General features: G+C 45.0%; 1 protein-coding gene across 1 annotated transcript in view; it reads left to right on the top strand.

The window, feature by feature from the left end:
- Window positions 1-14746, top strand: part of NUSAP1 (nucleolar and spindle associated protein 1) — a 38124-nt gene that overhangs the window by 13744 nt on the left and 9634 nt on the right. The window contains 5 exon segments of the mRNA XM_019519931.1: window positions 8487-8568; window positions 9579-9677; window positions 11973-12085; window positions 12341-12406; window positions 12630-12817. Coding sequence (XP_019375476.1) covers window positions 8487-8568; window positions 9579-9677; window positions 11973-12085; window positions 12341-12406; window positions 12630-12817 — 548 coding nt within the window.

Below are 14746 nucleotides of genomic sequence, written 5' to 3' on the forward strand. Positions count from 1 at the left end.
CCTGAAACAGTCTTGCTGGAGTTTATAACCGTTCAACCTTGTCATCCCTTGGGGCGCTCTGGTGAACAATCATTCCCCCAGATCCTGGTGGACACCCCTGATAAACTTAAAGGTGGCCATCAGATCACCCTTGAGCCTGCACTTTTCTAAGCTAAAGAGCCCCATAGCTCGCAGCCTGTTGTCATAAGGTCTGTTTTCCTGACCTCTGATCATGCGCGCGGCTCTTTTTTCTGGGCTCTCTCAAGCCTCTCCACATCCTTTCTGAATTGTGGAGCCCAAAACTGGACACAGTACTCCAGCTGCAGCTTCACCAAGGCCAAGTACAATAGGAGTATGACATCCCGGGATTTACTTGAGAAGCATCTGTGGATGTAAGCCAGCGTTTTGCTCGCTTTACTAGCCGCAGCATCACATTGAAGGCTCATATTCATCTTGTGGTCAATCATGACCCCCAAGTCCTTTTCATCCATAGTGCTAGCCAGCGTAGTACTGCTGAACCTTGAGTACCCTGGGGTGTAAACTGTCAAGGTTGGCTGACATGAAGGTGTCCAGCCTCTCAAGGTGTTCCTTCACGAGGGCAGGGAATCTCCCTCACCTGGGCCTCCCTGTCTCGTAATGGGCATGGGTGTCCCATGGGACTGATGAAAGACCGATGCAAAGTACCCATTTAGCAAGTTTGCTTTTTCCTGGGTGTTGGTTGTCAGTTGTCTCATCTGGTTCAGCAGGGGTCCAATGTTGCCTTTGCTTCTCCTCTGGCTCCCCACATACCTGGAAAAGGACTTTTTATTGTCCTTGATACTTGCAGCTACCTGGTGTTCTGTCGCAGCCTTGGCTTTCATGGTTCACTCCCTGCAGGTCCGGACCAATGTGGAATATTCCTCCTTGGAGGTGGATCCCATCCTTCATCCTTTATAGGCCACCCTGGGCGCCAATATTGGCTTGCAGGGACACGTAACTCTCCTTGACATAGAGAGCTACACCCCTGCCCCTTTTGTCTACTCGATTTCTGCTGTACAGGGTATAGCTGTCTATACCCATGGCCCAGTCATGGGTGGAGCCCCACCGGATCTCCGTTATCCCTATGACATTGTAATTATTTGTGTTGAGCAGGTGGACAAGTTCTTCCTGCTTATTCCCCAAGCTCCTGGCATGTGTGTACAGGCAGGCAAGTGTCCCTTTGGGGGCCCTTGCCTTGCCCACAGATAGATCCAGGGGTGGGCTCCCTTAAGTGCCTAGGCCTGCTGGCATTGCAAGGGTTGCTCAGTGGGCCATCAGTGGCAGTGGTCCCCCCTCCTCCAATCCCCCGGCGGACTTAGTTTAACGCCTGATAGAGCAGGTCAGCATTGCCTCTCTTACCAAAGAGTGGACTGTGGTCATGGAAGCCAGAGCCTTCCCGATGACACCAGTGCCACAGTCTTTGGTTCACTACCTGGATCCTCCTTTCCCTCCTCAGCCCGTAGCCCGAGACTGGGAGGATCGAAGAAAACACCACCTGTGTCCCCAGACCCTTTAGCCCCACCCCCAAATCCCTGTAGCGCCTCGTGACCTGGCTGGGAGGGCTCCCATTGGTGCCCACGTGGATAAGGAGCATAGGATAGTGGTCAGCGGGCTGGAGGAGTTTAGGGATCTTCTCCGCAATGTCTCGGATGCGGGCTCCAGGGAAGCAACAGACTTCCTGGGCTAAGGGGTCAGGGTGGCAGATTGCCCCCTCAGGCTGTAGCCTCCCACGACAAACACTTTGCGTTTTGTCTTGGGGGGAGCAGGGGCAGTAGCTACAGTAGAGCCTGTGTTGCCTGCGGGAGTTGGCAACTCAGCAGGCTCAGCTGGGGCTGCAAGAGTTTCATACCTGTTGCAAAGCTCCAGCGGTGGGGAGACCTTGGTGTGGTGGGCCTTTGGGCCCTTGACGACCTTGGTCCATCCCCTTGGCTGGACAGAATGGGAGGTCCCCGAGTCCTCCCTTGTCCTGGAGGGAGACCATGGTACCCTCCACCTCCTGGGGGGAAAAGAGCCTGGCAGTAGGAGTCAATCTCCTGCTCACAGTCCCTGATGGCACGCGGTCTCTAGACTGCGGCCTGGATCTCTTTCAGCTGGTGCGCCAGAGATCCCAAAAGGGAGCAGACCCCATAAGGGAAGCTGGCCATGCTCCCGGGCCCCAGAGCCTGAAAAAGTGACAGGCAGCCCCGCAGCCGAGAGCTTGGGCTCTGTCTGTGTGGAACCCGGAACCATGGGCTCCATCTGGGTGAAGGCCTCTGAGACACCAGAGAGGGGGGCCACAGACCCTGAGCAGACCCTCGGGGTGTGGCGTGTGCCCATCCATGGCATGCCGCTGGTGAGCTGGCTACGGCTGGGAGTGGCTTCCCTAGGGTGGGGGTACACAGGCAGGGAAGGGCTCTATGATGGGGCTATAGAGAACTTTGGGGTGGCAGTAGCCCTTCCCCCAGTGCCTTCTTTAATCTTTACTAATCTATAGAGGAGTCTCTCAGGACCCTATAAGACTGGGCTCCTAATATAGTCCATGACCTGTTGTAACCTATTTATAATGTTTTTTCTCAAAAGGTTACATGAATATATTATCTCGAATAGTATATAATTAGAAGTTATAATCTTTATTCCATGATGATATCATTGAGCTTTAATATATCTTTAAATTAAATTAAAGCTATCTTTATATAGGTTTATTTTTTAAAAAGAGCATCTTAAAATTAAAAAATACGATTGAATAAATAAAATCTGGTTTAAATACAAAAATCTGTGGGTTTTTTTGTTGTTGTTTTTTTCTTTTAAAATTATTTTTCTTTTGTTAAATCACTGTGGGTGTTTGGTTTTTTTTTTTGTTTTGTTTTTGTTTGTTTTTTTGTTTGTTTTTGTTTTTGTTTTTTTTTCATCCACCGCATTGCATCTTTTGATCTACCTAGGGTTCTCTTCAGTATTCTAGAGTCAGGTCAAACCTTAAGTAAGAGAATACATTAGAGGTGCACCGATACATTGGACCATATCATATCTGCACCAATAAAAGGAAAATTGACATTACTGGCAATCAGCTTTTTTTTGGCTGATGTGGCTGATAATGTTACAAATAAATGCACGCACCCAGGAGTACAGCCTGGCAGCATGGAGAGCAGCGTGTGACCGGTGAGTCGTGAGCAGAGCAGCTGAGAGCAGCGTGAGAAGGGGAGTGGGGGGGAGCGGAGATTGAGGGCAAATGAGGGCCAGGCAGGGGCTGAGCTTGAGGTGGGCAGGGTGGGAGGCAGTGGCACTGGGGGAAGGACTGCAGCCACCCCAAAATTCACTATAGCCCCCTCATAGAGCCCTTCCCAGTGCCAGTGCCACCCACCCCAAGCACAACCCTGGCCTGACCTCCCCACCAGGAAGAGGCTGGCATAGCCCTGGCCCCAAGCACAGTGGTAGCCCACCCTCACTCTGTGCACAGATCTGGGGACCATGCCTCCCCTGGCAGTGTACACAGTGGTGGGAGGAGCTACCCCCCTGCTGTGCCCCCTGGATAAGACACAACTGGCTCTGTCCCGCGCCCTGCCCTGGCTGTACAGCGCCTACCCCTGCCTCAGCCCCACTTCCTCCATCACCGTGGGGCCTCCCAGCTCCCCCCCCCATAGACTTACCGACCGGATGCTGCTGTCCAAGCTGCCAGGCTGCACATTGCCAGTCGGATCAGTATCAGCTGATACAGCTGGTTAATAATCAGCTGTTGGTATCGGTCCAAAAATCTTTATCAGTGCACCCCTAAAATACATGTCTCGGAAGAGTGCTCTATTAAAGTCCATATTTAGCAACAATAGGAATATATATATATATATTCCAAAAGTTCTATCACTGTAGAAACCCTAGCTCATTTCATAGACATTAAGGTGGGAAGGGACCTTGTAAGATCATCGGGTCCAGCCCCCTACCCAAGGGGCAGGAAGTCAGCTAGGGTCAAAGGATCCTAGCAAGGTAAACATCCAAATGTTTCTTGAAAGTGTCTAGAGTAGGTGCTTGCACCACCTCTGGGGCGAGTCTGTTCCAGGTTTTGGGGGCTCGGACAGTAAAGAAGTTTTTCCTTGTGTCCTGCTTCAAACGGTCTTGCAGGAGTTTGTGACTGTTGGACCTTGTCATCCCCTGGGGTGCTCTGGTGAACAGGCGTTTCCCCAGACCCTTATGCAAACCCTTTATGTACTTTATAGGCTGCCACCAAGTCACCCCCAAGCCTGCGCTGCTCCAGGCTGAAGAGTCCCATGGCTCACAGCCTGTCTTCATAAGGCCTGTTCTCTTGACCTCTGATTGTGCGCATTGCTCTCCTCTGGACTCTCAAGCTTCTCTACATCCTTCCTCAATTGCGGAGCTCAGAATTGGATGCAGTACTCCAGCTGCGGCCTCACCAAGGCCGAGAACAGCAGGCGGATAACTTCCTGGATCTTTCTCAAGATGCATCAGTAGATGCAAGTCAGAGTTTTGTTCGCTTTGCCAGCTGTGGTATCGCATTGGTGGCTCCTGTTCATCTTGTGGTCAGTCATGACCCCCAAGTCTCTTTTGGGCATGGTGGTAGCAAGTGTAGCATTGCCAAACCTATAAGTGTGATGTGGATTTTTATTCCTGAGGTGAAGCACCTTGCATTTCTCCATACTGAATGCCATCAGGTTTTCGTCCGCCCAACTTGCAAGCCTATTGAGGTTGGTCTGGATCACCAGCCTATCCTCAAGTGTGGACACTTGTGACAGCTGCAATTATGTCTGTGTGATAAAGGTGCTTGCTGAAGGCTCTATGAAGATTAGATCAAGTGTTTTTCTGTCATTTGTTCAGATATTAAGCTATATGTCATTTCTAAGAGCCTAATTAAAGTTTTTAAGATGCAGTAAGGCCTTGTATAAAGTAAGGCCTAGTAAATTTAGCAAAGCCTTGAAGCAGTAAGGCCCTGTGGCATAATTAAAATTAACCTTCTCGAAGGAATGCAAGGCTTGTACTGCTATTGGTCAGTCTAAGGACAGTTGAAGTAAAAAGAATCTGAATGGCTGTAAGTTATCAGCATAGTTCAGAAGTTATAAATTGGCTGGCACACATGGAAATCATTCAGAAGGAAGATACAGCTCTGTGAAAGGGACTAATTAGCTGTTGACCTGGATCAGTGGGCCCATGGATCTCGAGGAGCCCAAGGACTGAATACCAGGGTCCTTCCTGGTATCCCTTGGGCAGTGCTGGTTAGGGATGCCTGACTTTGCTGAGCTTTGTGGAAAGAGAAACTTTTCATGCATCAGGCATCAGAGGGGACTGCCAATAAGTTGCTGACGTGAATTATTATTGTCTGTCATTATCCGTCTTAGTATACTATGTGTAGTTGTGTTTTTGTTAAGTCAATAAACCTTTCTTAGCTTTCTACCCCCAACCATACTCTCAATCCCAAACCCTCCGCTGGTGGCTGGGACAGACACTGTTCCCCAAAGTTTGGTGTTGTCAGCAAACTTAGCTAGTCTGCTTCTGACACCAGCATCCAGATGGTTTATGAAGACGGTAATGAGTACAGGTCTGCGAACGGAACCTTGGGGGACACTACTAGTCGCTGAGTGCCATGTTGACTCGGTCAACTACCACTCTCTAGGTCCAACCTCGGAGCCAGTTCCTCATCCATCGGACTGTGGAGTAGTAGAGGCCACAGTTGCCTAGTTTTTCCATCTGGAACCAACTTCCAAGAGAAGTGGTGCTGGCTCCTACCCTGGGGGTCTTTAAGAGGAGGCTAGATGAACACCTTGCTGGGGTCGTTTGACCCCAGTAATCTTTCCTGCCATGGCAGGGGGTGGGACTAGATGTTCTACTCAGGTCCCTTCTGACCCTAGAAACTATGAAACTATGACATCATGGAACACCAGGTCAAAGGCTTTTTTAAAGTCCAAATATATGGCATCAACCTATTCCCTTTTTGTCCAGGTGATAAGTCACCTGATCATAGAAGGAAATGAGATTGGTCAGGCAAGATCTACCCGCAACAAACCTTGTGCTAGCTATCCCTCAGGATGTTGTCTTCTGTTAACCCATCAAGAATAGCTTATTTGATAATTTTTTCCAAAATCTTCCCAGGGATTGAGGTCAAACTGATTTTCTTTTTTTTAATTCTTTAATGTGGTCAAGTTTTTAGCTTTGTCTTATACATTGGCTGAATTTAAAGAAATTTTAGAATGTAATGGTCTTTTTCTGTTTGATTGCAAACGTTTTCAGTAGTGACTAACAAGTATCAAAACAGTACCATTGTTTTTATGTATGTATGTATTTATTGTTTAAGAATCTCCCTTCTTAACATGGCCATTGTTTTCTCTAAGGCTGACAACTTGTTTTTTTTTTACTTAAGTTATTAACTTTTTAAATTTTAATTTTATGATTAATAAAATGATCCATCTTCTGCTCAAACTGTAGCCTGGACCTGAACTGCATACACTATTCCAGGTCAAGTTACAGCAAAGCTGTTGGGACACTGGGCATGTCTACATGTCACCATATGGTGATGTTAGTACTGCGCAGTGTTTTATTTGTTTAGGGGAAGTACTAAAACAGCACAGGAGCTGCCTATACTGCAGTGTATGGGCAGTGCACGGTTAGATTCACCAGCTACGTCGCTGTAGTAGTGTGCCACTATAGCAGCGTAGCCAGTGATCATGTGTAGATCCATATGATTGCTATGTCACTGTAGCGTGTTGCTACATTGCCATAGGGTGATTGTGTACATGCTCCCTGTTATTCCTTTATTTTGGTCCTGTGAGTGCTGAGACTTTCCTTCTCATTTACTTTGATAGGCAGGTCAGCAACTAATTCTATAGGATTTTCTCCTGTGCTATCCCTTATAAGATATTTTCCCTGTGCTTTGCTCTTTTAGAATGCATTAAGAGTTTTTGTTCTGTCCCACATCTGTATTGCAAATTCTCCTAGTGTTCCAATATAAAAGTGGAACTCTGTTGTTCCTGGTACATCCAGTAGTGTGCTGCTTGTGGGCTTGCCTTTCAGCCAGTTACTCAGTTATGTTAATTTTCATGCTTTTATCTTTGCCTCTGCAGCTTGCCAGAACTCCTGTTTCAAAGGTAGCCAGCAGAACTTCAAATCTTGCAATCCAATTAATTAAAATAATGTTATAACCTTAAGTATTCCAGGATTGGGTAATACTGATATAGCTGATGAAGATGATTTGCACACTTTAACCTAAATATTAAGAATATTGGTCAGTTTGAAAAACAGATTAAAGCAGTAGTACTCAACTTCTAGCCCATGGCCTGAATCTGGCCCATGGAGCAGTGTCATCCAGCTTGTGGGGCTCCCAATAGGCCTACAGATTTGGCAGCAAGGGGAGTGATGGCAGTGTTTAATTGCTACTCCCTTGCTGCCAAATTTCTGGACCTGTGGGGAGTCCCATGGGCTGGATGATGTGGCCCTGCATGCTAGATTGGTCCAATGTGCAGGAACGTGGCTTTAATTGGGCATGTGGGGTTAGGCTGCCACACTGGATCGTACCTGCAGACCAACCTCATCTGCTGACCCTGTATGGAATCTGGTACGCTCTCCCATGCTATGCCACTCCTCCAACCCATGGTGCCAGAAGGTTGGGTATCACTAGATTAAAGGGATATTTTCAGCTAAGTCATGACACTAGATGTTCCTTGTGAAATATTAACATTTTAAAATTGCTAGAACTGAAAGAAACAATTTCTTCCATCTAGGAAGTTTTTGTATATGGTTGATCTACTTTGTATGTTTTCCCTTGTATATTGGCAGGTGAAATTTATTAAAGGAGGGGTAGGTGGGAGAATACCTGTTATATTGTGATAAATGGGCATGGAAAGTCCTAGCATTAACTAGGACTTTTGTTGCTATAACTGTCAACTGGAGAGAACGTTTCTCTGCCGGTAAAGGCCAAAAAGATGCACCTAAAGCAGTAAAACATGGCTTTGCCATTCTAGTTTAGTTTTGTTTTGCCAAATTTTTCTAAGCCATGCTGACAACACAGCTTTTTGATGTTAGTGTCCACCTCTTTAATAGAATCTCATCAGGCAGGCCACTTGATATTAATTAAGTAAGGAAAAGTAAAGAGAAAGTAAAAAGTCTATGCAGACACCATAATTCATATATACTCAGTAATCACTAGCTATTGCATAGCAATCTAGCTGTGCAACAAACATATGTATGTCTGGACTTGATTCTAATAGTAAGTGGAGAGAACATTGTACACAGTGTGTAGTTTCAAACTTCGTTGATTATGATTAAAAAGCAACTGATTCTTTAAAGTAAAATTCTAATAAGCAGTGTAAAAGTCCTATAAGACGGTCCTTTTGGAACCTTCTTTTATAGGTCATAATGCTAATATGTGGTTGATGTCTAATAACCAGTGGATACTGTGTATAAACTGCCTGTCCACCAGAAGGCTGTATCTATACTTTTTCCAAAGTAGATTTCTCCTCAAATAACAGACAGAATATCTTGACTAGGTGGTCTAACAAAATATTTCTAAACTTTAGAATGTTTCAGACATGAAAGAAAATGAAACACCCCCAGGTGAAGCTGACATGGGACTGAAAATACTCCAAAATGAAGTGTCAGGTAAGAACAAAACTCTGGAGGAGGCAGGAATGAGCACAATGTAAAGCCAACAGAAGTTGGTTCCTGTTACAGTTTCTCCTTACTTTCAATTCCTGTAAAGTCTTACTTTGTGGGTACTTCAAACAAACCTTTAGGTTTTAACATTTCTGTAAATACATGGTCCATGTATTGCTAAATGTGTGGGCTGATAGCCCAAAAAGTTGTGCCATGGAAGAAGGTTGAAGGGACATGCATCTTTAAAATGTGAGTATATGAACTGGGGGGTTTTTGTGCATTATAAAGAAAATCTGAGTTGCTGGGCAGGTTATGTTCTACTTGGCAATCTTAGCAATGTTAAATACTTGAAATGACTGTGTGTGGATGCCCCAAGAAGTCTTTCATCAAAGGTAGTGCTTTAAGCAGGCAGAAATGTCAAACTGTACTGAAGATATTCCATGTCCAAATCATTAGTGTCCTGAGAGTTAGTGAAATAACAATCACATAATTGAAGTGAATATCAGGTCAGCATATGAGAATGGAAGAAATGTTTAGTTAGACTAGTGGTTCTCAACTTTATTGTAACTAAAGATCTACCTAAATTGGGTTGGAAGTGTGATGTCCAATGGCTCCTTTAATCTTCCTTGTGCATAAGTAAAATACTGCTACATTTGAATTGCAAGGACAGTCAGGCACACTTGTACAGGCAAGAAACTTTCCACTGGTAAGAGCTGGTATCACCACTAGTAATAGCTCTTCCAGAAGAAGGAAATAATCCTGCTTCACTTGGAGATCCTAGGTTGATCTGACAGTTGGCAAAGGCGTTCTATTAGTTCTGTACCCACTTGAGATTAGACACGAACATCACAATCTCATCTCCACAAAGTACAGCACCACTTATTAAAGGAATGAATACCTTTTGACATGCATGCTTTCAAAGGTTCATGGAGCCAAAAAAACCCAACTTGGGTTCCAATGGCAGTAGCTCACTTTCCAGTATTTCTAACAATCTCATCTAATGTGATTTACAACAGATGATGCTCTTCCATCCCATCCTGCAGATGGGCAGATCCCTCTACATGTTGGCTGTCTGTCTAAGTCTGGGAAAAAAGGGATGAAATCAGTCACACCAAGTAAGCTATTCTTTATTTCTGCAAGCTCTAAAAATAGACTTATTGTTTATGTATGAAAGGACTCTAGCTTATTTCTTCAATGAATTTCTTATTGCAGGGGTAGGTAACCCCTGGCATGGATGCCAGAGCATGGTACATGAAGGCATTTTGTTTGGCACACATGCATCAGGGTGGACAGCAGGGAAGGAGCTGGAACTGCCCTGCCCCAACAAGGATCAGGCCCTTATGGCTCCCCCACTATCCGCCCCAGCACACTATCTTACAAGTCTAGGTCGTAGGTATTAATGGCACTGCCCAAAAACATTGCCAACCACTATCTTATTGTATAAAAGACCAGATACATATGAGAGAGTATTATTTCTCTTGTACACATGTGCATATGTATGTGTCTACATTTGTATATGTATATAATTAAGAAAATAAGCAGAGGTTGGTTGGGGTAAACCTCCTGTTCTATTTCATAAAGCAAAAGTGCACCTGTCCCAGCTCCAGTATGTTTTTTTTTTTTTTATTTTATCGCATTTACTCAAATATAAGATGACCCTAAATACAGGATGAGGCAAGCTCCCAATAATTAGATTCTATATCTAGAAAATGTTATAAATATTGTTATAATTCTCCAGGTACAGAATCTAATTATTGGAGGCTTGCCTTGAATTTCTTCCTTTCCTACTGTTATATCAGGGAAATTTGAATCTGGGTAAGTCAGTTGGTTTCCTTGTCCTCTGTTTCCACCCCCTACACCAACTTCTTCCCCCTGCAGCCCCTTCCCCCCGCAATCCTTAAGCACCAAGAAGAGAGAAGCAACTTTGTGAGAAGAAAACATTAACCTTGAATTAGACATACCTGTAGTAATTTGTGTATAATATCTACAGATTTAGTTAATCCAGAATTCATGCTGCTTACCTTTTTTGGTAACTGCTACCAGTCTTAGCACAGGTGGTTTTGTGGGGGGGGTTGTTTGTTTTTGTTTTTTTTTTTAACTTCATGGCTTGGGCCAAATCAGTTCCTCATTCTGTTGAATGAGCAGAGCTTGATCCATTCAAGTCTGTGACACTACCACTGGCAAGTATCCTACCTCCCAGACTCTTCAGCCTGCCATGCATTTAGGAGTATCTTTTGTGCAAGCCCCAAGGCTGGAAACCTTGAAGCCTGGGAGCAATCCCCGATCACCATAATTTATATAGTTGAGACTGCCATCTGTGGGCAAACTGCAATTGCTGTTGGCAACCACTGATGCGGCTGGTGGCATCTGCAGGTGGTCGCTGACCACTAGTCAGCGCTCGCCTCCCCACCACTACCAACAGTGCCGTGGCTGCCTGTGGGAGCTCTCCACTTGCTGTTGCCATGCTCCCGCTGCCAACAGTGCCACCGCCACCTGCAGGAGCTTGCTGTGCCCCCTAGCCGCTGGGGGCCTGTGGCATTCATGATCCATTGGGAGGCTGTCGTAGATGTAGTGTAGCCCATCATCATATTAGTCCAAACCCAAGAGGCTCATGGATTCCCATATAGTTCTTTGGGCTGGGCCCTAGCGGAGTCAACAGCATTTCAAGTCATGGTGACCCCACAGCTCAGCACTACTCTGTGTGTATTCCAGATACCTGCACCCCCATAAAGGATCTATTTGCTAATTAGCCCTACAGTTATGGCCAGGAATCCATGTTTTCCATCTTCCAGGGAAAAACAGAAAAATGCAGATTTCCCCCTTTACCAGAGAAAAATGTGGATTTCTCATTTTAATGGAGAAACCTGCAGATTCTGCAGTTTTGGAAAGAGCTCTGCAGGCTGGCAGAGTTCTAGCCTGCAAGGAGCAGAGCTGGGGGGAGAGGGGCGGAAAGGCCAGCAGCTCTAGCCTTGCCCTCGTGCTCTGTCCTTGCTGTCATGGTCCGAATCAGGGCGACTGCCGTGGGCCCTGTGCTTTGTGGGGGGACCCGCAGAGCCAGGCATCCAGCAAATGCAGCCCCTCCCTGGGGCTTCTGGTGGCTGGAACAGTCCCTGCCCTTCTAGCCCAGGGCTCCCACCAGCATCCCAAGCCTTCAGGGGACAAGAGCTGTCAATGTCCCACTAATGCAAGGGCTGTTAAAATGCACTTGGGAGAACCAAGGAAGAGGACTGCTACAGAGGGAGGCACAATCCCTACAGTCCGTACCAGTCTATCCATGAACAAGGTTTACTTTATTCTGTTTTTTCTGTAATTCTTTACAATTATTTCTTAGGCCTGACGCTCATGATCTGTACTCTCAGGCCTTGCAGGGTATCTAAGTTTTCTCTTTGTTATTTTGGTAACCTTTTTAGATTTCAAGAAGCTGCATGAGGCTCATTTCAAGAAAATGGAGTCTATTGATGACTACATTGAGAGGAAAAATAAACTTCTTGAAAACTTGGGCAGTTCCATCAATGAGGTCAAGGTAAAGATTGATTACAAGATCATTTCTCTCCATAGAGTTTTCTAAAATCCAGGGAGGGTGATGCTCCTCAGTCTCAGATCCTGTGTTTTAACTGTGTACATGTGGGATCTAAAAAATGGTGCCACTTCCAGGTTCATTGCAGGCATGTTCACAGAAGTGCATACCAATGAAAAGAAAATAAATTGTCAGCAAAGTGTAACTTTCAGAACAAAGAAAGAATGAGTGAACATTTAAGACCTCTTGTTGTTTTGGCAGGTACTGGCTAAAAAATTTAACCATCAAAAGGCATTTGAAAAAGGAACCCCACACTGCAGTACCAAGGTGAGGGCTTTTCAAAGAACCTTGTTTTTCTAATTCCATTAAATATCATCCCTTTTATTTTTGAAGTATAGACTGCATAAAGCCAGATGGGTGTGTCCTTCTGATTTAGTTTCTATTGCTCCAGCTCTACAGGCAGCATTACTGATGCAAATATTAAATCCTTGCCAAATGTGCTAAACAAAATTTTAAAGTGAATCATCTCTACTTTGCTTTCTGTTTCTAGAGAGGTTCGAGTGGCAGAAAATTTTTATTTAGCCCACATCCCCAAAAGGGCAGGTTCTCTGCTACCTGTACTCCTGGTAACCTGCGGCATTCACCATGCAACTCTCTAAGCGCTGCAAGTCGAAGCGTTTTATCAAGGAAATCTTCATGCAACCCTTCTGTCCTCTCAACAAAGAAAATGAACGTCAGGTAAAAAGGGAATTAAAAATAGTCAAATATTCGATATGTTGGAGAAATGTAAGAGTAATTAACACTTACTTTTGGTTTGACTGACCATATTCCTAATTACAAGCACAAACTACATGGGACTGGAAGTGCCTTCTGGATTATCAAGCCTAGTTTCCTACAGCTGCGGGCAACCATATCATATAATCCCATTCATAAACTTGTTCATGTTCATCTTAAAACCTAGGGTGTTTGCTCTGCACTACTTCTTATAGAAGGCTGCTCATCGTGGATGTTGTGATGATTTAAATCCTAGTCCAAGTTTATTTATGGTGACTTCGTAGCTGTATGTTCTCCTACCAGCATTATGCTTGTCTTAAAGAGTTATTTTCTTTTCCATCTGTGATGTTAGGGAGAGAGTAAACTTCCTCAATAAATTTCTAGAGAGTAATTGTACCTCTCAGCCTTTAGCTGCTAAGCTAAACAAATAAAGATATTGTAGCCTGCTCTTATAAGATAGGTTCTTGGATTTCCCCTAATTATCCTAGTAACCCCTTTCTGTCCTTTTTCCAGTTTGAATTTGCCTTTCTGAATATGGGTGACCATAATTATCCACAGTAGGATTATATTTGATTTCCTCCCCTCCCCCCACCCCTTGCATCTTGTGTTTGCTTACTCATCCTGTTAATGGTTAATACATACATTATCTTTTTTTTTGCTATATCCAGTTGATGAGGCCTCAGTTAATAGCAGTAACTATTGTTTTTAATCTCCATGTGCATGACCTTCTATCTGTTACTATAAATTTAATCCCAAATATAATTACACTAGTAGTTAAGATCTACCAATTATTTCTGTATAATCATCTGATCCTCTCTTGTACTGATGATAAATCCCAATTTGTTGTCAGCAAACATCAATAGTAGGGTTACCATACATCCGAGTTTTCCCAAACATATCCTCTTTTGGGGGCTTCCCAGCTCTGTCTTGATGGCTTTTAAAATACCAACAACTGTCCAAGATTTCAGATTTGTGCTCTGCTCAGCACTGAAGTTTTCCCCACGCTGGGCCGCAGCAGGCAGGGGAGGCACTTGCTTCTCTAGTTGGGGAGGGGAAGCAGGGACTTGCGTGGCTGGGCTGCACTGGTGCCCATGCTCGCAGGGGTGGAACAGCTGGGAGATGCTTGCAGGAGTGGGGGGGAGCAGGGGGCTGTGGGTCAGGAGCAAAGGGCAGCAGCAGGGATGGAGGAGAGGTTGTTGCGGGTTGGGAGTGAGGGGCAACTGGAAATATGGTAACCCTAGTCATTAGTATATCTCTGGTTCTTGTGGCAAAGTCATTTAAAGTTGGGTACACATGCAGTGCTTATGGAACTCCTACTAGTAATCGCCCTCCAAACCTGATAGTTCCCCTTTCAACATAACCTATTGTTTGCCTACCTTCTTGTACTAATCCCCATTTTCTCCAATTTTACTAGTAATTCCCTATGTGATGTTCTCTCAAATGGTTTGTTGAAAACTAGGTAGACTGTATCTTCTGTATTTCCTTAACTGATTTCTTTCCTTTTTTTTCTCTTTTCTTAAAGATATCTTGCCAAACAAAAATATTGGGTCAGTCTGGCATGACCTGCCTCTGTGATAAATTTAGGTTGAATTTTGTATATAGGCACACCAATACATCAATCTGACATCAGATTGGTACCAATATAAAGAAAATTGGCCATATCAGGCCAGTTATTTGGCCAATAAATGCTCGTGCTGTGTGCAGCCACAACACAGCACTTGGGCAGCGTGAAGAACTACCTCCAGCTGGTAAGTCTGGTGTGGTGGAAGGGAAGGGGCATTGTGGGGGCTGTGTGCAGATCAACGCCTTCCGCAGTGAGGGGTGGGTTGGCAGTAGGGGCTGCCTGGGTGGGGTGGGGCAGGGAGTTGGAGCCATGGCTCATGGCGGGAGGGC

This window comes from Gavialis gangeticus, unplaced genomic scaffold (genome assembly GCF_001723915.1).
Source record: "Gavialis gangeticus isolate Ggan-Ray unplaced genomic scaffold, GavGan_comp1, whole genome shotgun sequence".
Classification (NCBI taxonomy): domain Eukaryota; kingdom Metazoa; phylum Chordata; order Crocodylia; family Gavialidae; genus Gavialis; species Gavialis gangeticus.